Below are 27429 nucleotides of genomic sequence, written 5' to 3'. Positions count from 1 at the left end.
AAAATACTTGTATGCAAAATTAATACAACTTAAGATTTATGTACTTATTTGCCATTGTTCATGAGTTCTGGTTACATCTAAAAATTGAGAAAACTGTGTATAAATATACACTTTTCAAATAAACAATAAGAGTATGATGCAATACCATTTGGTAATATTTGTTTCAGTTTCAATGTTTCTTCATGGCCAATACAAAAAGTATGAAATAAAATTGTAAATGTGTTAAAAATTTGAATTCAAAAATCCTACTCAATTTTGCATGAGTGTAAAATGTTTTCATAATTTTAAGGGCAGAAAATATTAGGCATTACAAACTAACATCATTATTCTTGGACCAAACTTGTAGTTAATAAAGATAGCAGGTTTTCACGGCCATTGTCAGAAGTAGCTTGGCTTCTGGGTTGTAACCTCCGAGAAGAATACATCACCTATAAATATGTTACAGTCGCCTTGGATGCGGCTACAACACAGAAGCCGAGCTACTCCAAACTTGTATTGCTTATGTCGTCAAAAAATATCACCAGGGACGCAACACCAGGGAGAGGGCAAGGGTATTTTGCCCCCCCCCCCCCCCCAACACTTCTCTGAAACCTTGAAGTAGGGGCAAACGGGGGCAAAGAAAGTGCTGTGTAATCAATTTTTAGATAATAAAACTGCTTAAATAGCACCATTTTCCACCTTGAAATACAAATTTTACCGGGGGAGGACCCCCGGGCCCCCCGCTTCAATAGGGGGGATCGATGATTCTTTATAAATAGGTATATTGCACCCCCTTTGGAAATTTAGTTGTTGCACCCCTGAATATCACAATATGTTAATTTCACATGAGACCTGAAATGGTATTGCATTTTATTACACAACTCCTTAGATAAAATAATTTCTGTGTTTGTAACCTTGTTTTTTTCATGTTTCCTCCAGAACTTTTTAACACTTTGAAAGTTGTGTTTGTGAGTGTAAGTAACCATATTAACACCTATGTAATGAGTGTGGAATGACTGCAAGAGGTTATAAATTGACGAGAGCAAAGATTAAAAGACAGAAATATTTGATGTATAATAAAAACTGTACACTTGTTTATAAGACCTAAAAATTTAAAGAAATATTTTGAATTTCCACAGTTTTACCAACATAAATTATCTATCCTAAAACCTCTTTTTTGGATTTATCTAACTGATACAAAAAAAATCTTATTTATGCAAATTTTAACTCCTAAAAGATAAATACCATGACCAAATTTTTCGGAGGGGCCATTTCAAAACTATTTGTATAAAGACAGTATTAGTATTAATACATGTTCAATAAAATGTATATACTACTTACAACTTGTAATGTATAGTGCTACTTCATCTAACTTTTCTATACGCTTATATAGGGCAATATACATAAATATATTATGTATTGTATGTAAATATGTTTTGAATTTAAAATCATAAAATTCAGAGAGACACGTAACACTTCCCTGAAAGTCGTCATATCACCGTAGTTGCCTACTATGATTCACAGAGTTTGTACTTAATTTTATTCTCAAATAAGTAACTGTACGCGTATTTCCCAGTTTCTGAGATCTTGTAAATATGTGCATATAATATTAAAATAAATTACTCACGTTACTCATAAAGAGTTTCGAGTAACTTAATTTCCTTTTTATATTTATTAGATTCTCAAGTTTGTTGAGTATGGATTGTATCATATGAAATGTATCTAATAACATACTTTCAAAATAAACTATGTTTTTTCTACATTATCAATCTGGTTTATAAAATTATTTTTTTATGAAAAATTTTTAACTTGTTGCTTTCAGGATTACTTCAAAGGGTGGATGCCAGCCACCAACACTACCAGTTTATACAATTTTAATTGAACATGGTCAACATGTTCACCAGGAAAGAAATAGTTGAAAACATATACGACCTATGATCTAAGTGCTTACTAAGGCTGATGTATACCTTTGAAGTTAAAGCCTAACAACGTTTAACAAAGAACGTATTTAAGATGGAAAACTAAGAATCTAGATAATGTTTAATTGAACAAATTTATACGACCACTGCAAAACTTATTTTTCCATACAATTATTTCATTTAAATTATTTGAGATAGCAACACGTCACAAAATTTAAGGAAGATAAGAGAATTTTTGGTAACCAAAATTAGTCCACTGAAATTATGTTAGAAGAAGGCAACAAGTTTTGCGGTGGTTGTAAAATTTTGTTTAATTAAGCAATTATCCAGATACACTATGTTCTATTTTAAATACTTTCTTTATTACTTGCATTCAATCAGTCATTCAGCACCATCATTGGGAGGCTCTTCAGACCATGAGTCATGTTCGTTTCTTTATTTCATTTTTTTTTTTTCGTAACAAACCTGCAGCCAAAGTTTGTCAGTGAAATTCTAACCTATCCAGTATAATAGTTAAATTCAGTTTTTTTTTTAATAACTGTACAAAACTCAGTGATCTGACCAACTGATACTGAGAGCTGAATCAATATTGATGAACTACAACAGTGATGAAGGAGAAAATGTTTTATACAAAAACAACTTTTTTTTAATGCTGTTCATGCGTAAGTATATTAACACTCTGCAACAAAGCCGTTTTCTAGCATATGTTTAGAAAATATGTAAAGGTTGTTTTATTAATTTTACATTTACCTCAATAAACATTTTACATTACATCACAATGTGTGTATTATCCAATGTGCATACAGCACGTTAGATATTATGCGCTTGTGGCACAATATCACCAGAGTATGTGTGAGCATATTTAGTATTACAGATGGTTTAGGTGGGGAAAGAGGTATGTACCATTAGGCTTTTTATAGTAATAATGGGATCAACATATTACAATGTGGGGCATTCTCACTTATCTTATCACTACTGACAATATTTTGTGTTGAATTGCAATAAAACTGAAAAGAATGTTAAAAACACCATACACCAGCATGTACACCTAAAATAATGAGTACGTACCTATAATCAGCATATTAACAAAACTTAAATCACAAAAATTTAATCTTCTAATATATTAAATTCAATGGATTTAGCATGAAGATTGATTAAAATATGTAGGGGAAAAAATTGTGCTTTGATATTCCATCTCTGACCAACACATTTTTTATTTACTAACATTAAGTTGGTGAATATTTCAAAAATAAAAAATGCTTGCTTTATTACATTGTTCCAAGTAACTCTGTCCTCCACATCCTTACTACACATCATGTCAAAGCTTTGCACAGGCCTACTGTATGTATGTACTGTTTTTAGTTCCTAGACGAAAGTCACAATAATTGTATTTTCAATACACTATGGTGTTAGTTGCATTAGTAGCATTGTAGAATACCCCCCTAAAACAGAATCACATGTCCTCAAATGATTCTGGGAGACTATTTCAAATAAAACCATAAATATGTTCACAAAAGCTGAAAAAAGGTATCCAAATGCTGCGAAGCATTATAATACTATTTGTAATTGCAAGACATGTTTGAATAAAAAAAAATAAAGATGATGCTACTATTATTAAAAAATCCAGTTTAATATACAGACAAAAAGAGTCTTATAACAAAATCCATTACGTTTCAATTTATGCATGCACTATCTTTTCTGTAATCACTCCCATTTGTTTCCTGAGGTACATCACCTACATCCTAGTAAGATGATTTGTACATTTATTTTGGACACTTAGGTACTTGCTGTGGTGTGTGTTAACACATTTACCTTTCCAGGCAACATCCAAATGCTTATTCTTGAAATATTATTAATCCGCTTAAACCTGGTAGAGATATACTCTCTTCTAGCTGGAAAAAGAAATTAAACACAAATATTAAATTGTAAAAAAAAAGTTTGCTAGCTAAAACAGTGGTCTACAACTACATAAATAAAAAATGAAATTCTTTACAAAAAAATCAAAAAATGTCAAAAATGAGTAAGCAAACATGCATTTCAATTAAAATACTTAATATTATAGCTATAACAAATATTAATGTCAAACGACAATTTTAGTGATTGAATGCATGAGTTTTATTCACCATAATTAACTTTGCTTATTCATATAAACCACAGTGAATCTGTCATGAAAATGAATGTTTGATAAAACTTGACTTACAGTAGATATTGAGATGAAACTCTTTTTTATTTGTTCTTGTGATTTTTAAAGCATATTGCTTAAAAATAACTCAAGGACAACTTCAAAACACCTTTTTTTTCACGCACTCCCATTATTTTGCATAATTGATCATCTGTGAAAATTATTTGTTGCATTTAATTAATGTTGGTAGTGATCATTGTTATATCATACTTGCATAGCAAGGGTTGAGATTTTGATCCAGATACCTAGAACAAGTCAATAAATTTATAAGCATAGCAGTATGGAAGTGGTTTGGATTCCACTATATCACCTTCATAAATGTGGGACATAAAACACAACTTCTTCATCAGTCATCCCATTATACAGCCTAAAGTTTAAACATGGTCCATACCATTATACAGATAAAAAATATTTAATAAGTTTTTCAGGAGTCCGTTAAGGATTTTAATGATTTTTTCCTGTCCAACAAGGAAAAAAACCTTCATGATCCTAAAACTTCTCTCAAATTTCGAGATTTCACACAGCGTTAGTTTTTATGCAACACAAATAACATTTATTTAGGAGTTTTACAGGATCCATAGTAAAAATTAAATCATTTCAGGGCCCTTCAGCACACAAAAACAAAATTAAAGACTTTTAAAGGAAATAACGGATACGTATAAACCCTGTTAAAATTATACTATACTGTCACTTTACCACATAAACCCAAAATAAAAATTTGACTCAACCAAACTATAGAAAAATATTTTGTAGTTAACAATAGTAATTTATTACAGGAAAAAATAAACCAATACACAATAGAATGCAATTTTATTTACAGTGAAACTGTTTACAGTACAATTACAAAAATACAATTCTGCATAAAAAATAAATACACAAACTTGTGTCACTTTAATATTAATCTCACAACAATGGAATGTAAAAGTTCACTACCATAAATGCAAAGCTTAAAAAGAAATTATGTGCATACTTGCCCTTATTTACACTGCTCTTAATTATAAGTGAAAACTACTACAAAAAAAAGTTTTAAGGACAACTACGATCCTCTGCAAAACTTATATATTTTCTTCCTTGCTGTGCAGAAGAAAAAAAGAAGTTGTGGTTCAAGATTAGCAAAAAAAAAAAAATACTTACTGAGACAGGCTGTATTTTGTACAAAGAGTCAAGAAGATTTTGAAATTGATAATTCATGCTAAGATATGTAATGGAATTTGATAATGCTGTCACCATTTGAGAATATAACACAGCACACACATTTATGCAGACGATAAAATATAAGAGCTTGATAAACACAACATACCAGAAGAGGCTACAGATGACTGACTGAATATAGAGCAGTTTATAAATTTTGCAAAAAAAAAAAAATCTAAAATTTGCCATAATTATTATTAGGCAGTCCACGAATGTGACAAGAAGCTGAGACACAGACCAATTACACTGATTAAAAATCACATAATTATGAGGGACAGGTGAACGAGGGAACAGCCACAGTAACAGGTGAAACACTACACAAATAATATATATATTTTTTACTTGATGGACGGAACACCACAAAACGTCAACTTTTGAATATGATGATTTCCTTAAAGGCACAATACAAGAAACACACACTTTGTGATAAACATATCATTAATAATAAATTAATTAAGACACCACTAAAACACACACATATGACCAGAAATACATGTTATAAATAACTCCAACTCACCATCAGGTTAACACAAAAAGAATATTTCCTCACATGCAAAAAATTTCACGAGTCACATGTTCATCTACATATCGACTAAACATTGAAAATGTTTCAAAATTCAGCTTTACACGTGATTTTTTTTTAAGTTGTTCTTGAAACTAAATATTAATTACTTTACCACATTCATACAGGCTAGTAAATTACAGTTGCCGATATCAATATTTCCACAGGTGTGCAAATATTTTGTTAGGACTATTTCCAAAATAAGTTCAGAGAACAAGTATTATTCAGTAAGTCTAATACAGCACTAGTACTTAACATTTTGTTATAACCAATATAACTAAGAATGTTTTACTTACTCTTATTTTCGATAAGAAATACCAATGCAATGAGGTATAGAATGTATGAATGATTTAACACTAGAACAGACAGTACATGATAAACCAACAAAAAAAAAAAAATACTTTGATTTTTTGGTCACATGGTGGCCTATATTAGTAGAGGGGCAGTGCTGTGATTGCTCATATAATCCCTACTACAATTTGACCAAATGATTGACCAAAAACTTAAGAGTGCAGTGATTATACGCTAAAATTAAAAAAAAAAAGGATAGATAATGTTTTATATGATACACAGAAGCAAACACACTGAATTAAAATTAATGTGTTCTAAATTTCACTTGCCATAATGATGTTACACAGAGTAACCAAGTAAAGAACATCACAACAAACACCAGACGATGGTAGATGGAAGATGGGCCGGATATCACCCAGCTGTCAATTCACACACTCCTGCCGAAACTTTTTTTTTTAAGTGAAACTTCTTTGCTGAGGTATCTACAATTTTCTATCTATCGTTACGAAAATTCAGATTGCACGAGGAGAACAGTTAGGTACGTGGTGGGGGGAACCGGTAGAGGAGGAGACGGCAGGGGAGGAGAGGTAGAAATGACGCAGCATACTTGCACACTTGCATACATGCGTACTTGTTCAATAGCATAATTGGATGGTGTTATGCACAAATGAGTTAACCAACAAAAGAAAAAAAAAAAAGTTTTTGAAATAACTGTGTAGGTAAAATGACACTTTTAATTGAGCTAAAAAATTTTAACCGACATTCCTTGCTACTATGCCATCTTGCGACCAAACATTCAACGCACTGCCACAATACCGGTTGTTGTGTGTTCAACTTTGAGCTCAATTTACTCAGTTGAAAATGTTTGTGAGTTTAACCATTTTTACATAACACCATCCAATTTAGCACTCGCACACTTCCCTTTTTTTTTTTTTTTTTTTAAATATGCAACTTCAGTCAAAGAGAATTGTGTTTCCTATACCTAATAATATAATAAGCAAGAAGTTTCACTACTATCACGTGGACTCCACGAACACATTTTTTTTTTAATTTAGTATTTACAGCGGCAAGGGTGAGAGAAAATATTGGAACACTTCCCTGCACTTGCTAACCATCGCCCGCAACTCTCCGCAGCATGAGTGCTCTTTGTCCCACTTCCAGTGCCAGCTAACCGCTTGATGATCACATACATCATGTTAACATCAAGGGCTGGCTGACCCACCTTCCCGGGAAACCTTGCTGGAATAATTGCAAAGCTTGCAACACCTGCGGTGTCAATTCAATGGAGACATCACAGTGAAACATCATTAATAAATACGCTGTTCATACAATACAAAGTGTTTTCACTGTTCCTACAAATTACATAGGAATTACAGTGTTGGTTAATTTCTTAAATACAAAAGTATGGTTAATACAATATTACAGAATAATGTAAAGAAACAATGTGAAGTTTCAACTAAAATAACAATAACTCATTGCTAGTGGGCGGGGAGGGGGGAGTTTGGAAATTTTAATCTTTTAAAATTTTTGTAGTATGTATGTCTTTTTGCAGGTAATTTCTACACCTTTACTTTCCTCTTCTAACTTAAATCCTTTTAAGTGTAATACAGTAGAAAACATTTTCTGAGCCATAGGTATAACCATCCTAAAATAATACTATGCAATCCCTAAAAAAAATTAATTGAGTGTAGTACAAAATTGTTTACAAATTTTAACTGTAAAGTTTTTAGAAATTATGTAAAAATTGTAATTAAATTTTGTAACAGTTTGTTTAGTAGAAAACCTCATTAATGCGAAGTGACAAAATTTTTTTCCCTTTTAGTTTGTATTAATGAGGTTTGACTGTATCCATTTTTAAATGAAGACTAATTCAAACTTTGAAAACAAGGGTACGTGATGGCAGGGATTGTAGGGGTAAATACAAAGTATACACAAAACTCAAAACAAAGTTGTTTGTTTATGGTTTCTTATCTATTCCTAACGAATGCCACCACAGGACAGAAAATTGAGGTTTTTTTTTATCATGTAGCTATTGTCTGTACCTCATTCATTGGTAGGCCTCTCCTCTTCTCAAACATATGAGGTAAGTAAAACATTCTTAACTGTCTTAGTTATTACACAAAAAAAGGTTAAGTAATAACACTTAAAAGTGAAACAGTAAAAAAGTACTTTTCTCACATTCCTACGTGATTGAAAGGAACAAAAACTACCAACATTTGAGTATAATATAAATACATTAGGCATCGTGAAAATTAAGATTTGTATACTCATCTCGTAAGCTGGATTGTCATCACATTAGACTAGCAATAGCCTTTGTTAAATTATTTAAATAGATAACACACAGAACAGTTTTATTTATAAAACATCAAACAAATTTAAACATAAAAATAAAAACTAATGGAGTGTTTACTGCAAAATTATTAATCACACACAGAAATAGCTCTGCTCATTATATATTCATGATGAAATAAGAGGGGAAAAACTATTGTATCCTGGAACTCATAATTCCATACTCAAAAAATTACAAAAAAAAACTTTAGTTGGCCTCACATGATGCAAGGTACAAAAAGGCCACATTGCGCAATGCCAGATCTCATGGAATAATTCCACGCAATTCCCAAGCAGAATGCAATCGCATACACATAAGCCTATGCAAATACTAGTTTTTTGAAGCAAATTAAACATTTCAAATATTTGCAAAGAAATCAAATTGGGAATATTGTTCTCTGTAAAGCTGTATTACACTTATTTTATAAAATACAGGATTGAAGTAAAAAAAATAATCATTAACATTCGTAGTGTTTGAACTGATTAGTGATTAACCAATTAGGCCCTACAGATAACATCATTCAATAAAAATTATAAAATAACCATGCATAGTATTAATATTGAGCATTCATAAACGCAAACAGAAAACCCCCTTTTTATATTTTTAAGAAACCAACTTCACACAAGTAAAACATACAAAATACAAAAAGCAACAAATGCGAAGCTTCACATAAGATGCGAAACTTTTAATTACAACCGAAGCTTCAAATAAAACGAATAGCAAATTTCCTGGCAAAGTCAAATCAAATATTAAAGAGCTTCGATTGATTGACTTTGTCGAAGTTTCCCACATGCCTACACACACGCACACATTTGCACAAGCAAGTTACCATTTGCGAAAATGTCAACAGAGTTTGCTTCAAATCCAAAGTGATAAAAAATGTTTGTGTCCAATTAATTATTTCTTTTTAAGTTTTATTTATTATGTTAAGTATGCAACATGTATTGGGGAAAAGAAAAAAAAATTTCTTTCGCACATTCAAAAATTTGGTTCTTAATATATGAACTCCACTTCATTTTGTATCTTGAACCTGAATCTTAATTTCACCAAATTTCTCAATGCACTGCTAGATACAGAATGCACGATTCTTACCTCTATGTTTCGTGTGCAAGGCAGTCACCTGATGGGCAGCCTAAGGTTCACACCTGTCCATTATGTAATCTGACAAGTTTCTAAGTTTACCGAAGTTCACCGCTCGCTCGTGAAACTTCGGTAACACCTAAATAATGTCCATAAAAGAATGTCCCCATATAACTTTTAAACTTTTAATAATATCTACTGTAAGGATGCAGTGTGTTGGTTCAAGGTCACAATTAAAGAGTAACTCAAAATGTTTTAGATCGGCGCATGCCCGAATACTACTTTGTCGTTTTCTCGCTTTCAGCACGAAAGAATGGCTCTTTCCCCAATTAGTAGAGGGTGAACATGTATACTTTATTTGGCAACAGAATGGAGCCCCTCCAGATTGTAATCTCTTTGTACGAGAGAGGTTGAACGTCGAAGTTCCTGACCGTTCGATTGGTCGTACTGGTCGCGACGACAGAGCTCTCTATCGCTGGCCTCCAGATTCACCTGACACGACATGTGACTTTTTCCTTTGGGGCTATATAAAAGATTGTATCCAGCTGCCTACGTTCGCTGCTACCTAACGGTTTGCCAGAGTTGAGACACAGAATTGAAGAGGCTATTATTGTTTCCATTACTCTGGGCGAGTTAACCAAAGTGTGGGAAGAATTGGACTTTGTTGGATGTGTGCCATATACCTAAATAAAGGTGCACATTTGAACATTTGTATAAAAAACTAGGTTAGCTTACCTTCAATTTAGATGTATGATTTTTTGTTAATAGTCTAAATTAAACTGTTATAATTTACCACTGAAAATGGGACACTCTTTTATTGTCATCGTGTAAAATAAAAAATATGCTGGAAGGATTTTGATGTCTTTCATAGACTTAAGAGATATAAACCTTCTAATTAAATACAACACATTACTTATTACATTACACATTACAACTTAAAATTAAAAACGATGACGTGTTAATTTTAGGTAATCAGTTAAACAGAGGGAGGGGAAAAAACCAAGGAGAAAAAAAGGCGAACATGCACAAACCCAGCATCAGAATGGACTGGTGTGAATCTTAGGTGTCCTGTCACGTGACCAGGATAGAAGGACCAAAACGATCACTTGTTCATTGTAAGAGGCACGGCTTTGCGACTAAACATAGTGCAACATACTATTTTTCAAAAGATTTAGCCTTGTATGGGAAGTTCTGAAATATTTTCTAAGAGCTAGCATGGGAGTTTGGCATTTTGCATGCTTTTTGCATGAACATTGCATCATGTAATCTTAGCTTTGACTTAGTTTTGTGATTAAAAAAAGACTTGCTAAAAACCTATAATAAATCACAAGAATTTTAAAATAAACACTTTACTTTTTTTAGTGTTGGTCAACTTATTTTGGAAGTTTAAGACAAGGAAAGCAGATCATTTACCAAAAAACTAAAATATGTTCACGTTCTTCACCTATACACGAAAAAGTACTTCTTAACTTCTGCAATATATGCTGAATGTGCAAAGTTTAATTTAACATTACACTATAAACCTTAGTCTGAAATACATACATATATAGTCTCTGAATCAGCATAAAATAAAATCACAGCAATTATATCATCACTTTCAAGAAAATATAGTTGACATGAATATATAATTTCACAAATGCACAGCAAATATAAAATTTTTAAGTACAACAAAGTTGGTACAGAATTTACTTCCTTTCATCCTGTTGCGTCAATCTACACTAACTGGTCAACTACAACACAATTTCCGCCACTATAAAAGATGCCGACAAACTACAAATAGTTTTGAGGCACTAAGATAGGCTTTCCCTCAACTTAGTAAGTAACTAACCACGACATGGCTGTAAAAGCCTGAAAGTACTTTATACCAGTTATTTAAAGTCATACTTCTTTAGAGGCAAAAATCTCGAAAAGATGGCAGATTGGTATAATTCATCAATATATATTGCTTTTGTGAACATCGCAGGACATACACAGCTAATGGATAGTAAAACTAACCTGTAATACTTTGTCATAATTTATAGTTATAACAAGAAATAATGGTAACTTAAAAAATACATAAGATGCTGGCATTCAAATTAAGATAATCCTGTACTACTTACATCTAAAGCAAGATATATCATACTGTAGAGGCTCAATAAATTAATTGTTACATTTATTCAACGCCATGTTGAATGAAAGTATTTGGTGATGAAATTTTTATTTTTAAAGCTCAAAGATCATTAAGGTTAAGGTTTGCTTGTAGAAAGTATTTACAACCTGATCCAAGACATTTAAGCAAAAACATACTAATATACCAACATATAATTAGTGTCCTAGTATGCATTCTAAAATTTTTGAGGTTAATATTTTAGTAAGACCATAGAAGAATTACTTCTAACGCATGTACATAAGCACATACGCCCTTTTTTTCTATTACAAAAATCTAGGAAAGGTCTGATAAGACAAAGGTATTTTAAAGTGATGATAGGTCCATCTACTACATAGCTTTTATGTTAAAAACTTGAACTGAAAAATTAAAATCATAACAATCATTCCAGTTATTAAAAGCACTTTTCAAGATACGGTACTGTGATTATTGCAATATAATAATTAATAAACAAAACCAACGCAGCTTCACATAGCAGCCAAATAGTCACTCATGAACCCATCTTTATTTATTTTATTACTTTTATAAAAATATTCAAATGTCATGCAGGCTATCTGCACAAATTAGGAATAAAATTTCTCTGACTTTCCATGACCAAAGTTACCCCATTTTCTGACTGGTTTTTTTAAAAATTTTTTTATCAATTTTGCAATCTTTTGAAAGTTATAAAGAAAATCCTGTCTCCACAATCCAGATAGCTGCCCCAGTTCAAACAAAACCTTAGATATGCAATTTTACAGTGTTTATGACTATGCAATAAAACACCGTCAAAAAAAATGCTTTCAAAGTCTGAGTGATGCCAGACTGGTGCATGATATTTTCCCCTCAAATTTCTATCACGGGAGGGGGGTGGGGGGGTGGGGGTGGGGGGGGGGGGGGAATTTTCATAACTTCTCCAGGATTTCAACTAATTTACCTGACTTTCACTGAACACTTTCAAATTCCCTGATTTTCCAGAATGTGGACAACCTTGTGTCAAAGTTTGCTGGCGCACCTTGATGCATACTTAACAAGTATATCAAAATGTTTCAGATGGACAAGAGTGCAAATTTTTCAATCAAGTAAAGCCAAATTCAGTAATTATACCTTAAGTGTTGAGTCGAATCCAGTCATGATTATTTTTTAGTCAAGTCCTTAAAAGTGGAGTCAAACTCAAATAGTTGCAAAGGCTTTTTGAAATAAATTGTAGAGTATTAAAATTGATTATTTTATAATACTACGGGTAAATAATTAATAATGCAAGAAGAAAATTACTAATACATTTTTTTTTATTTTATCTTGCATAAAATAATATTATAAATATGATATTAAATATTTTAAGTTCATAGACAGTACGATATATTAACAAGTTTCATAAGCTACCTTCCGACAAAGGAAATACACATGTGTTACTGTTTAGAAAAATCTCCACTATCAAGGACAATGAATGTCAGAATTCACCTGGAAAAATCCAAACAATAGCAACTTGATCATTGCCAGACAAAAGAATGTGGCGAACTGAATAATGAAGGATTAAAGCACATGACCATACATAATAGGCCTGTGCAAAGCTTTGGCTAAGCAAATTATTCAAATATCTTTTTTATATTTAATTTGACTTCGCCAGGAAATTTGCTATTCATTTTATTTGGAGTGAGGTTGTGATGCAAAGTTTCACATCTGATGTGAAGCTTCACATGTGTTGCAAAGCTTTCAAATATTGGAAGCCTTATAAAAATATTTAATATTTAGTTTTATTTGCATTTGTTTCACATAAATAAAGTTGGTATACTTAAAAAAAAATCAAAAGGTGGCACTTCTTTGCTTTATTGAATGCTCAATATTAACATTATGCATGGTTATTTTATAATTTTAATTGAATGATGTTATGCATAGGGCCCAATTGGTTAGTCAATTCAAAAATTACTTGAATACACTTGAATTCAAACATTAAAATTTTAAATGATTTTTTTTTTCTTAAATCCTGTATTTTATAAAATAAGTGGAGAAGAATATTCATGATTCGACTTATTTTTAAAATTCAATTTGATATTTGCTTTACATCATGAAACTAGTATTTGCATAGGCCTAGTACATATTAGCATCTTTTATAAACAAGAGTAGAGCCATCCTGCATTTTGACTAGATAATCAAAGATTCAACACTTTTGTGGAGCTAAATTTGTACTGAACATTGATATTTTCAATTCTTTTTTTTCTGTTACAAATATACAGTATACTGCAAGACTTTCATTCAAAAATGGCTTAATCCCAGTGTTTTTAAATGTAAACACTAGCAAGACATACGTTTTCTGGACAAAGTAATAATGAAATATAAAATGTACTTCAAAAAATTGTTTAAATAGTGAGAATGTAAACACGAGGTTTCAACTAGAGCTGTACCAATACGAATCGGCAGATGTCAATTTTGCCTATATTTAGTTGAATCTACGTTTCTGCTGATTCACGATATGCTTATTAATTTTTGGTCAAAATTACTGAAAAATGAAAGTGCCTGTCATAACCCAAAAATTGACCAGCACCCTTTTCACTTTTAATACTAGGTACTAAATACTTTGAGCATCATTTCTTAGCTACATTTGCCAGCCATACATATCAAACTTAAACATCCTTTGTTTTAATAACGTTCTTGAATCTAATACATCGTAAATAAATATATCAACAGCACGGTAATGTTAGAAAACAAAAACTTGCTTTATTTAATGCATGGCTACCACTACAAACAACGGAAAATACCAAATGCTTGCACTGCAAAGAAATGTTCGTAATACAGTGACTGAGACTTTTTTAATTAACTTATGATAGTTTTTAGAATTGAATAAAAAAAATAATAACCAAATAATATAGGACTTCACATAACGTAAATTACTTATACTGTTTCCCGTGCAAAGCGACCACTAGAAATGTATTTCCATAAAAATGTATTTCCATAAAAATGTATGGTACAGTAAATTTTCACCGCCGCACATGTTTAGATGGTATTGGAATTCCTGTTCTTGAATTGTAAACATGTTCAAAGTCTCGCAATTTTGCACATTTTAAATTCATTTTTTTAAACTTCATATTTTGTGAATCAATACTTTTCATAGTTACCTATTAAATTATTTTATTTTATATGATTAAGTATTAAATAATTACATTTTGCAGCCGCCATAAGAAAATTCTTTATTCAATAAGTAACTTACGGGTCATCAATCAACAAATGAAAACAAGCTAAAAATAAGAGTTTAAAAAAAAAGATGTTATGATCCATTTATAAACTAAAATACATGTTCATTTGTATTGCATGCTTTTCTTAGAATGATGCAATACATTTATTAAAAGACTTTAACCAAAATGTGTTTTCTTCTGTATCGGTTCAGAATCGGTGAATCAGCAACAAGTGTATCGGCGTATCAGCAAAATTTTGTGAATTGGTACAGCTTTAGTTCAAATGTAAAGTGTTTGCAAGATAGTTGTACGTGACAAAATGTACAAATTTCCTTTAAATGGTTCTTGCAAAGGAGGAAATATTGATTCCAGATGTTATTTTGGATGTAAGCCATTGCTTGTTACACTATATGTCATTAAAAAAAACCCTCAAAAACAGGCAAAAAAACATGAATATACAGTCTGTTTGTGCCTGAGGACGGAAACAGATCTCGGTTCCCAAAACTTCACAACTGTTGTCTTAGAGGACACCTGCTGTGTTCGTGTGTGATCTCAACATTGTGGTGTTCAGAATATCTGTTTTTTCACATCACTGGTTTCGCCTGTGCGTATGTGTTGTCCTTGTGTTGCCCATATAATCTATTAAGTATCACAAGTATTAAGAACCTTTTAAGTTGGTTTCGTTTGTTTGTAGCTGTATTTTCCAATGTCATTTCTTGTCTTTATTTACTGTTCTTGTTGCTACTGTCTCATCGTTGCCCACTGTGTCCGTCTGTGCTATTATAATTTTTCTGACTAATGCCTTCCAAGGAATTTTCTGTGCTGTTTTTGTTTTTAATTTAATTGAAATTGGGTGATTTCAGCTTCTTTTCTGTGTGTTTACATGTTCATATTTTTTGTAAATTCATTTTTTCTGTCCGTTATCGAGGTCTTATGAGGATGACATACAGCATAACCAGCAATGGCACATGTCCCAAAAAAAAAACATCTTGAATCAAAATTGTACCCAATTTTAAGAAAATACTGCCAAGATTCACCCCATCAAGAACAATGAACTGGGCTTTAAGTCGATCTGAAGCTATTCACTTGATTTGAATAGGGGGTTTCAAGTCTATGTCCACCTATTACAAAATAGTACACACATAATGACAACTATATTCCACTCCATGTTTTCAATCTGACCTTTGTATCAAATTTGTTTTAATATTAACACAGATCTAAAATTCCCATGAAAAACTTTCCTATTTTAAAAATGAATGAAATTATTTATCTATGAAAAGTAATGACTAAAATGAAGAATAAAGCATTATCTTCAACTAAACCTTTCAGTTTTTATCTTTCATTATTTTAGTAGCCTAAGCACAGTTGGTAAAACAACTTTAGCTACAAAATATTATTATATTAGTGATATTAATATTACCAATAAATACATCAGTGTGCCAGAAATTTATCCAAGAAAAATTTCACCATGCACTTAAAAAAAAAATCTAAAAATAATTAACAAATTGGTGTAAAATATTGTTATTTACAACATAAATAATGTGTGCTTCTGTAAGCACTATAAAGTTATAAACAAAAATACAAATCTATTTACACAATTAATTTTATAAATACATGTACTTTATACTTAAGCTGCATATCCACTATCACAAAAAAAATGATTACCACAACCCACACAAATTATTACACTAAATGTATCCTATGTGTTAAATGTGAAAACTCTCATCCACTTTAAATATATGTAAAAAAAAAAAAATTACATATTTTTGGCATAGTATACCCATTAAATGCAAGAATGGAATGTGTGATGATTGTAAAGCATCATTAAATGATGCAATACATAGAAAAATGTGTACCTTTCTTCAAAGTTATGGAACAGTAATATAGTTTCAACTATTAAAATTTATTTTTTAAATAAAGCAGGCACATCCTGATCACAGTTCTACATTCCACAAATAATAGCTGTCTCACAAAGACTTTTTCCATTTCTGTTCAACACATTTGGTGACATTTCACATTTTGACATATTTGGGGATATTTCAAGAGACACTTTCTAAAAATTGCTTATCCTGCATTTCCAATGCCAACTATGACTCCACTATACCACAATGCAGATTAACAAAGTTTTGCTAACCCGATATTACATACATATATTGTTCTGATTCACATAAATGTGAAAAAGAAGAACCAATCTGAATTACTAATTCACAGAATTAAAAGTTCAACACATACCTTAAAGTTTAACTTCCAAAATTCCAAACTTTATTTGTACATGATTTTCATACTGGTGATCTCAGCTCTCCTGATTTTTTTTTTTAAATCTCTTTAAAGGCATATTTTGTTGAATATGGATGTGGCAATGTGATCACGATCAGTAGTTCTTCCCACAAACATTTCTGAAGGTAGCATTACTTTAAACATGCATAGCCAAAACAAATTCTTCTTGAATAAAATAATGTTTTGGAATACCTGGCATTGTGCAAAATAACTTGTACAAAAGAAAAAAATCAATTAAAACAAAGTTTAGCACATAAAATTTAACTTAGATTGAAAAGGGACCAAATATTTAAATCTACTTAATGTCCCAAAAAAAAGTACTTAACACTTGGAATGACAATACATAATGTGGAAAAAAAATCCAGATGGAATTACAGTGGTTTTGTTTCCACTTTTTTTTTACTTTCATTTACTGTACTGTTCAATTAAAACTAAAAATTAATCTTATGTTGATAAACAAATATAAATATATATGGCATAAGTACATTTTTTATAGGACAACCTGTATATACTATACATACATTAAATACTCAGTATCATAGATGCATCCTTTCTTCAAAATAAAATAACCATTATTTTACGAAAATATAAAGCATACATATATGGTCATAAAATTACAAGGAAATTAATTATCAATATTAAATATGAAACAAGGCAAGGAAAAATCTTAAGAATATTAATATATATATATATATATATATATGTCAAACTTGTTTTAAGTGCATGTGTGCCCTTTAATGTCAATTTAATGCAGATTACTCTTCCTCTGATTACTCACAACTTAGGCAAGCGATATGGCTTTCCTTTTATTTAGATTAGGGACTTGTCTGCCTCAAGCAAGAAAGGGCTTATAGAGCTAAAGAAAGTACACACAATTTTAAAACCACTGAACATTTAGCTATATAATCTCACTTTGATAGCATTTAAGAATGGTTACGCAGGCCTACATATGTGTATGTTTCTTTCGCATTAGCAATGTGTAGGGGCCGGAAAAATTCGCAATTTGCGATAGATGCGATTTTTTTGCGAATTTTGAGGTTAGATGCGATTTTTTACTAATTGTTGTTATAAATGCTATATTTGCGAAATCGCGGTAAAATTGCCATTATCGGGCGAAAAACCACTATAGAATGCAACAAAATGGCTTGAACACACATTCCTCAAAGTATTTTTTTTGAAAATAGCCACCATAACACAATTACCGTAAACAATAGCTTCTGACAAGGCTTGTTGAAGGAATAAAATCCGAATCCTAACCTTTATTTATAAAACATTCCTTAACCAAATATCACGCATGATAGTATAGAATAAGTAATTTTGTAAATTTATTCTTTACGATTTACTCAAGATACCGTTGAATGTTGTTTAGAAAAGAATGTTCACACTACTTATCGACGCAGTTATTTTGTTTTGTTAGATCACATCACGTTCGCCTACGTTCGCCATTGCATCGTGTGTTGCCTGTTCATGAAGAGTATCTAACCTAACAAAACAAAATTTCCCGGGAAGCGCATCACGGAAACCAACAACCTAGAAAATATCTAGATCGTTGACGGGATCGTAGTGAACTTGCAAAGATAAAAATGAAAATATTTTAAATGCTGAAAACTACTACAAATATTTTAGTACGCGGTTTTTTACATTCGTTGATAATCACTTTAGTCTTCAAATTTTTTTTCTGATCAATATTTTACATAGGGACAAATCATACATTTTGTGGTGCACATTTAGCGTACTGAAGTTGGTCAACTCGAATCGTCAGTTTGTTTCCATCTGAAATTACTAGTGGTCAAACGTTTGTTTACAAATACCGTTTAATGATTTTGGTTTGTGTTAAAATTCGTCATAATGGGTATAAACACTATTACAACTTCTTGTATTGTTATGTAACTTTAATATCTTATGCAAATTTCTCAAAAATAGATGCTAATTTCTGGAAAATAGATGCTAATTTTCAACATCATAAATGCTAATTATGTAATAAATAGATGCTAATTTTTCCAGGCCCTAAATGTGATTTTGTGAGTAGAATAATGTCCAGTTTATCCGACCTTCACTCAATTCGTCACAATGTAAGAAAACGTATCTATTGACAACTGTAAGCTTAGTCTACTTTTGTTGCTCCTGACTTTACCGCAGTTAAATAGTTAGCCTAATGTTTTTCGGTTAATTTTTTTTGTTGTTGTTTTGCTGTAAACAAAATGGTTATTAGATTTGTAATGTGTGTTTACGTTGGATATTGTATCTACAACTTATTTTCAATAAACTGAGTTTCTAGAACACTTAAACTCAGTGAATAGTCTTTAATACAGGAATTTTAGGAACAAAGCCAAACCGTGTTAATTTTTTTTTGCATGATTATTTAACGTCAAAAAAGTTTTAACGAGAAGCCAAAATTTGCAAGTAAGAATTGTGAAATGTAACCTAATAGACAACAGGAAATGCTGTACTGAAATGAAAACCGACAGTAAAGAACTAAAAATGCCGGCAGCACAGTAATGCAAACTGATGGCCAAGGTGAACAGCCGAGAAACCCACCCAAAAAAAATAGTACTGAACTGGAATGTTGAGTATGAAATAAATGAAATTATTTAACAAAACTAATGTTGCCATATTTTTGACGTGAATTCAACGAACGTCTTAATTGACGGTCGGGTGGCCACACCAGAAAAATTGTCACCAAACCACGATGAACTAGGCCCATCGTTCATAACCACTGGCTCAACTGACCATTTAAACATCAAAATCATCAGAGAGCATATCTACTTCATTACCAAACAATTTTCTGCATTCCCCGTCGCTTCTCGCAAGGTAGACGGCTGAAGCTCGCTCCAGCGCAAATTTTGTGCCTCATTCAGGGGTTTGTTTTGTCCCAAAAGCTAATTTCTCTCAGCTACTTTTTGCCTCATTCGATACCTACGATACTTCTCTGCATTTTTAATTGCTTCTGCTTGGACGTTTTTACTCGTTTTCTTTCTTTTTTCCAACTTAGCAATTTTTCACTTAAGCATTTTGCAATCAATGGCTTCAAAACCAAAGTTAGTAACTTTATAGTTATTCCACTTTACTAGCACCACTCAGTGCTCACTCACGAGCAACTTAAAGTTTGAATCACGCAAATTGATCTATTACTTTCGGAGTCACAGCTCTCACTGACTTCAGTTCAACTCATCACTGCAAATGTTAATCGAGTGAGTGATACAACCACCACGAGCAAAGTCTGCTCTACTAATAAAACATTTACTTCAACTCTGTAGCTCTCATAGTTTACGAGTATTAACCTGCGTCGAATCCTCAGCCAAAGTGACACCCAACCCGAGATTAAAGACATTCATATTCCTGTCAGAAATTCATGTCAAAATCTTAACATTTGCAGATGGATTTGTGTTGGATTGCACGATGTCCCAAACCATAACATGTCGGATTAAATCCTTCCGCTGTATCATAGTGCATATCAAACTTCTTTACCGGGGTCACATGTATAGAATCGTTGGGTCCAACGCTGAAGTCAAAAACTACATGCAGCACAATGACAGTACCACGTACCGGTTCAGTCTCTTGCACAGAGACTATTGAATTTACAGTGCACGTACTGGTGTCACAATAAAAGCTATCTTGCTACTGGGCCTCGAAAGCGATGACAATCTCTAGGCAGGGGAGCTCCTAAAAAATTCAATTCACAGGCATGTAGAGATATGCAAAATGTTTATAACATATAAAAAAGAGAATCAATTGGCATAAAAAAAAAAACTTTTCCTTCCTCAAACATGCGAGTTGTGTTCCACCAGAAACTGAATACAGTTTAATGATGTGCAGGAAATTATAAGTATATCACTCGAATTTGGTGAAGATATAATAGATGTATCACACCAAACTCAACATTGCTACAATTATAGTAAAAGAAAGACAATTCACTCACAGAATTAAAAATAATATAAATAAATTATTGGAATGTTCACTCACAACCTCGTTACAATATTACAAGAAACAAAACCAAAAATAAATATACCTTGATTGAGCTTTCACAGTACAATAGATTTAGAATCCCACATTGACATTAGTGGTACAAACATGCCAAGTGGTGTATTTTCCAGGGGCATATCCTCCAGGAAAGAAGTAAATTCCAGAGAATTAAAATAACATAATGTTTCCTTGAACAGGAGTGGGAGGGGAAAGAATTTATAGTATTTCCATTTTTGCTTATGTTTTTTTACATATATTTTTTTTTATGTTTGTTCAGGCTTTTCTATCCCTCTGTGGCCAGAGAGATATATTAAGGAGTTATTAAGTTTTGGAGTATGTGATAGCAAAATAAAAAATGCTATAGACCACTTTTTCTGACAGCGAACCATGCATTATTGCAAAGAAAATCAGTACACCAATCCCTCGCATAGCACGTCTTCAACTAATGCGAATTCAGTTAGCACGATGTAAATTTTACTGCCCTAGTCTCGAATAGCACGTCTGTAAATTTCAGTTAGCACGAAATCGCCACAGGCTAAAAAAAATCTCGGAAACGACACAACGTCAGGTATGGAATTCAAGGGGGGAAGAGTGGTTTGGAATGCGAGGGGAAAGAGATGCGCACGCAGATAAACAAACACCGGGCCGTACTGTTGATGCCCGGCCGCAGACCAGGCCCTACCGTTGATGCCCGGCTGCAGACCAGGCCGTACCGTACAGAAACCAAAGCAGATGAAATTGGACACGTTTTTTTTAAAAAAAGCAAGATGATAGTGTTAATTTCACCCCAGAAAATATTTAACTAACTTTTATGTTTTGTATATGTACATATCGCAGAATCGGGTATATCGCGGGTCAAACCATGTCCCCCAGTCAGAAATTAATAATAATAATGGAATAAATGGTTGACAGCCGATTAGGATAATTTTGCGTTGTAACTAACAAACTAAGCATCGGGCAGAAAAAAGCCTAGGCGTAGAAAATGTCCGCAGTAAAATTTTAAACAAGATATCTCCGTACATTATTCATCTATCTTGTAGGGTTTTCAAATTATGGTCCAATCCAGCCCAGTGATATTTTCTGAAACACTAGTTCTTAACGTCGCTTTATCTCACAAATGAAGCATCGGACAGGGGACCTGATAAAGCCCACCATCCAGCGACATTGTCCAGCGTGACTCGGCTAGGGATTGATGTTGGATAGACTTGGTTGTCGGCAAGCGCTGGGTAGGGAGAGGCTAGCCGAGAACATGGAGAGAGGTAGAGATTAGAGCGGGCAGAAACTAGAGGGGGAGTGGGGGAGGGAATGTGTTCACGCAGCACACAGGCAGAGCATGAGTCACTTGACTGAGCAGCGTCGATGCGTACAAGGCAAAATCAGGTAGTCCGGTGTTTAAAATTCCACTCCAGAATCTTAATTGGTACTTTACTGGACATCTGTATATAAATGTTTTGTTACAACTTAAACCTACAGACGTAATATTATTGGGTAATTCATTGTATTATACAAGTTCATATTTTTACTTTGGTATAATGTTTTAACATTAAATAGTAAAGTAAATCGGCTAGCGTATTTTTAATCTTTGCCCAGGAATTCCCAGTGGTCCAATATTTACGTGAACCATCCTGTACCACTTTTGCCGTGAGGTAGTAAACAAGTCCCGTAAATGTTTATGTGTAGCGGTCTCCCGACCTTTAAACAGAGGCTGGTGAATATAACACTTGCCGATCCGAGCCACACACACTCAGCAACTCGACACAGCGTTTGGTGAAATAAGTAAAGACAAAGTTTAACACGGTTTTTAATACGGCGTCACTGATTGCGCTAAAATTAAATTGGCGCAATTTTTGTTTCCCACATGTGACCATTTATAATTTAATGTAAGCATGGATAATAAAGTTTAACCACTTGACTCGATAGACGATTCTTTATTTTTTATTGTACGAATGCTAGAATCGTTTTTTTCCTGTATCTGCGGCCTGCTTCTACAAAAGACAAGCTATCTGTAAGTAAATCTAGAATTTTTATTTTGTCAATCAAACTCGGTACTTTGCGATTCATATTCGGTTTGAAGTATCACTACGGCCTTTCTTTTTAGAAGACTTTGACCACAGAATCGTGTGTAACCGCACACACTGCACTTACTTTGTTACGGACACTGACGAAGCAGATACTGTGGCTAACACCACGAGACTGGCAGCAGCAGCTTGTGTGCCGCACATGTGTATGGCGGCGTGTGGCGCGCTCGTAGGCCGTGCGACAAACTGTGCGCGGCACGCGGAAAAATAAAAACAATTCAACATTTAATATTTATCTTTAAAATTTATTATTTTTATTTTTTCACCCGTGTTTAGTGGAAACTGCGGATGCAAAGTCCGCACAAAGGCGGGCCGTCTATACTGTGCGTGCTTGCCGACCTATTAGAACACAACATCGCGGTTATGCAACAACGCGGGTAAAAGTTATGTCCCCCGACAACCGCGTTAAATAGGGAGTGTACCCGTATTTTAATGTTATGTTTGTGCTCTAGGGAAAATCTAACTGTTTATCTGTTAACTGATTTGTTTACATAGCCGCTTTTATAAGAGGTGTGCATAACAAATTAAATGTTTACATATGGCTGTGTTTTTTAAAGTTATATAAAACCGGTTCTTAATTTCATAAAAGTGTTTTAATTTTGTTAAGTTTTAAACGTAATAACAAAGGATCCAGCTGCTTGCAACAGCAGGCAGACAGACGCGCGCGCGTGTTGAAGGTCACGCCTGGGCGGGCAAGCCAATCTGCTGACTGACTGTAAATATGTTACCACTTATCTCCCGTTACACTGTGCCATGTTTTCTTTATCTAACGTATTCGGTGGTAGGCTTAAAAAGATAAATGATATGACATATGCATTTTCAAGTATTATTCTACGCATTTATATTATGTAAAGATTACTTCCCTACACATCTTGGAACACATTAAATAATTTAGCCTTATATTTATGGGGACTAATGCTTCAGAATACGCGATTTCGATTAACACGAACATTTTTAGGAACGAATTAGTCGTGCTAAGTGAGGGATTGGTGTACTCGTGATTGCACTCATTCACTAACACTGCCCATGCTACAGTTTTAATCATTTTTCACCCAAAACATAAGGTGCTGGGATTACGCAAAGGTAAATAAATATTTATTTTGTTTTAAAAGAGTACCTCTAGTGTTCACTTTCCCGTGAAATAAAACAAAAGAACTTTGCCACGAACACGAGACAGATGATATTGATAGCTTGCCGGCGAGACAGCTGACCCACTAATCTAGCAACCACGTGCGCCTGACAATCTCGAGAAATGCCTTTTGCCTTTTCCTTGACTTGGAACAGGAGCCGGGTGGCTCTCACCGAAGCAAACAAGAAGTGGGTTGGGCCAGGAGATGAAGCAGCACACACACGTCTTTCCTTGCCACATGCGGCCACAACTGGGGACTTTATAAGCCCTTCCCTGTTCCCCTTACCCTGCTCGTTGTTCCAACATTGTCAGAGATTTACTGACAGCTATAAATATCAAAATGACTTCACATATGTGAATAAATAAATGTAATGGTATGCTACAACAAAATAGGTAATTCTGCTGTGGTTTGTGATTTTTACCAGTTTCAATACTTCTGCTAAAAGCCAAAAATTCAAAAACATAACTGTTTGTATTAGAAATGTTAATTGCCAATTTTTTTTTTATTATGAAGAATGACATACAAAAACCTATGCAGAATTCCATATGGCGGGAAGGGGGAAGGGTATTGAACCTCTGCCTGCTATTTGCTTCCAAATTCTTTCTTTTTTGTTGGTGCGAATGATATTTTAGAATTTCTTCGGATTTTGGGTTAAGGTATTCTACCCCCCCCCCCCTCCCATTTCTCCCACTAGGTATGCCTCTGGTAACAAGTGTAGTGAAATAAGTATTAATAGTAAGTTGTGTAAAGGGAATTACCAGATCTTGAGCTGAAGATACACCCCTTTAAAAAAATTAAACATTTCTTTAAATAAATAAAATATGTACTTAAAACTACAAAAATAAAATTAAACATCTATAAAAATTACTTGCTAAATATAGCAGTCTTAAAATCTCAGACACGTAAACAAAATAAATACGGTACGAGCGACGAAGCTACTGGTGCGTCTTACTGAGCAGGTGGGAGTTGAACTCGTAAACGTTCGAGCACTGCTCCCCGCAGATGTTGCACTTCCAGGGGTTGCTGTCGGAGTGGCAGCCCTTGTGCAGGAAGTAGAGGGTCTGGTCGGGGAACGCGATGCCGCAGAAGGCGCACTGCAGCGAGGGGACCACCCTCTTGGGCGGCTGCCACGCAGTCGAGTCGAGGGGCTGCTCGGGCCCCGTCGAGGTTATCGCGCCGTTGGTGGTCGTCGCGACGACGGGCTGGATGCTGAACGAGCTCTCGGGCCGGGGCGAGCCGGAGCTGGGACGGCCGCGGGACGTCACCGTGTGGTTCTGGGTGATCTTGCGCTTCAGGTCGTCCCGTAGCAGAGACTTCAGAGGGGACACCTGGACACACAGATCATCCTCATCACTAGGAACAAGATTTTAAAAATTAATTTTTATATAAATTTCAATTTTAAAACAGTATATTTCGGAGTTAATGAAAATAGTGAATTAGTACTCAACAAATATGTAATATAAAAATGTTCCTCAATACACATTAAACCAAAACAGTGTATTTCTGACTGTTATACATGATGCATATATACAATAATTTTTTTTTTAAATAATCATGTTTATCAATAAAAACAATTTCAAGCATTTCCGTGTATTTGAAAAAAATATTTCAACATCAGTAATGTAAAAATAAGTTCATAACTAACACAAGATCAAACAAAAGTAAAATACATTTTGATACAGTCAGTCAGTCAACTGCTTCCAGCCTGCGATCGGATGAGCAAAGTAAAATGACTCCATCTTCCTCTGACACTCCACCATTCCTCATCCTTCACTCTTGTTTCATTCTTCACCTCTCTCCAGCGCTCCTTTAATCATTTGATCTTCCCACCTCCTCCTTTGTATTATTTGGGGTTATTTTTTTTTTTGTGTAGGTACTTTACATGCCACCATTTTCCTCGGCAGCCTCTCTTTTTCCCGTTCTCTGAATCCCCCAGTAGAGGAAATGCTGCTGTGAACCCATCATGGTGGGAGGGGTAGCGGCTCCCATCATAACTGACATGAAGCTGAAGATGGATGACATCGGCAAGGCTCGCGATCAGACGGCATCAGGCACGGACTAGGCACTGCTTGGACCACACAGGCTCACCTGAGGGCCTCTAGGTGACAGCCCCAACAGCCTGGTGGGGCCTGACAGGCCTAGTACGCCTGCCGCCAAAATAAAAATCAACCCTAGCAAATAAATTGATACTATTTTGATGCAATTCATTCTAAATAAATGTCATCCACTGAATTTAATATGGGTACTTAAATATTAATGTTTGTAATTTGAGTTAATTTTGTTAGATTCTGATTAATTCAATAATTTAAGTTTAATTTTAGTGCTAAATGGTATATTAACTTGAAATTAGGTGATAGTACATGATGAATCTGCATGCTTTCCTTTTTTTTTCAGTTTTATCGCAAAACATCGTAAAATTTTGGCCCTTATCATCTAGTTAATGTTATTAACACAGCACATTAATTCCCAGATGCTATTGAGCTGACACTACTAAACAACATTGAGGGCAATAAAAACAAAAAACTACAGCGAAACCTCATTACATGAAAAAAAAAATCTGAAAAAAAAAAATACAAACCTACTTTATATTTTAAAAAGTTCTTAAAAAAATTAAAACATCTTAAAGGGATCTAAAAATATGAGTCGTGTATTTCCAAAACCGGCCATCTCCATAAAAAAAAAGAAAAAATGGTATTGTTCTAGAAAATTAAATTCCATGGTAACCCACAGTGAATACAAAAGCGGCCATATTCATTTAATAAACCGTCTTGAATGCCACATCATGGAATTGAGTAAACAGTTTTCCTCGATTTCTCGCAAAACTGTTCTAAAGGAAATGGCCAGTTTTGGAAATACACGACTCATATATACTTTTAAATGAGAGGTCCTTTACATTGTGCAAATTAGTAATGAGGTTCCACAGTTAATATCATTGTTTGAAAACTAATTTGAAAAGGAGGTTTATGCCAACCAAGTCTCTCATCTGCGTTGATTCTAACGTACAAATGTTCTTCAATAAGTAATCACACTGCCATTTAAACTTCACCAAAACCCAAGCACAAAAAAAGATTAAGAAACCCAACACACTATGTATACTGACATTCCTCAGAGCAACACTTACTTGCCAAATGTTTTCCCAAACCAAAACTAACA

The 27429-nt window shown here is 33.5% G+C and overlaps 1 protein-coding gene across 2 annotated transcripts in view; it reads right to left on the bottom strand.

The window, feature by feature from the left end:
- Positions 1-3512: 3512 nt before the first annotated feature.
- Positions 3513-27429, bottom strand: part of LOC134531900 (zinc finger protein ztf-16) — a 32464-nt gene continuing 8547 nt past the window's right edge. Inside the window, exons 5-7 of one of the 2 annotated variants that reach the window (XM_063367921.1) lie at positions 25229-25604; positions 4099-4325; positions 3513-3790 (exon numbers count right to left, since the gene is read on the bottom strand). In XM_063367921.1, coding sequence (XP_063223991.1) covers positions 4285-4325; positions 25229-25604 — 417 coding nt within the window. In that variant the 3' untranslated portion in view covers positions 3513-3790; positions 4099-4284. Of the gene's footprint in view, positions 3791-4098; positions 4326-4873; positions 25605-27429 lie in introns of those variants that run through there. The other variant, XM_063367922.1, reaches the window with a different exon arrangement.

The sequence above is a fragment of the Bacillus rossius genome, chromosome 5, assembly GCF_032445375.1.
Source record: "Bacillus rossius redtenbacheri isolate Brsri chromosome 5, Brsri_v3, whole genome shotgun sequence".
Taxonomy (NCBI): Eukaryota; Metazoa; Arthropoda; class Insecta; order Phasmatodea; family Bacillidae; genus Bacillus; species Bacillus rossius.
This window is presented reverse-complemented; position numbering and strand designations above follow the sequence as displayed.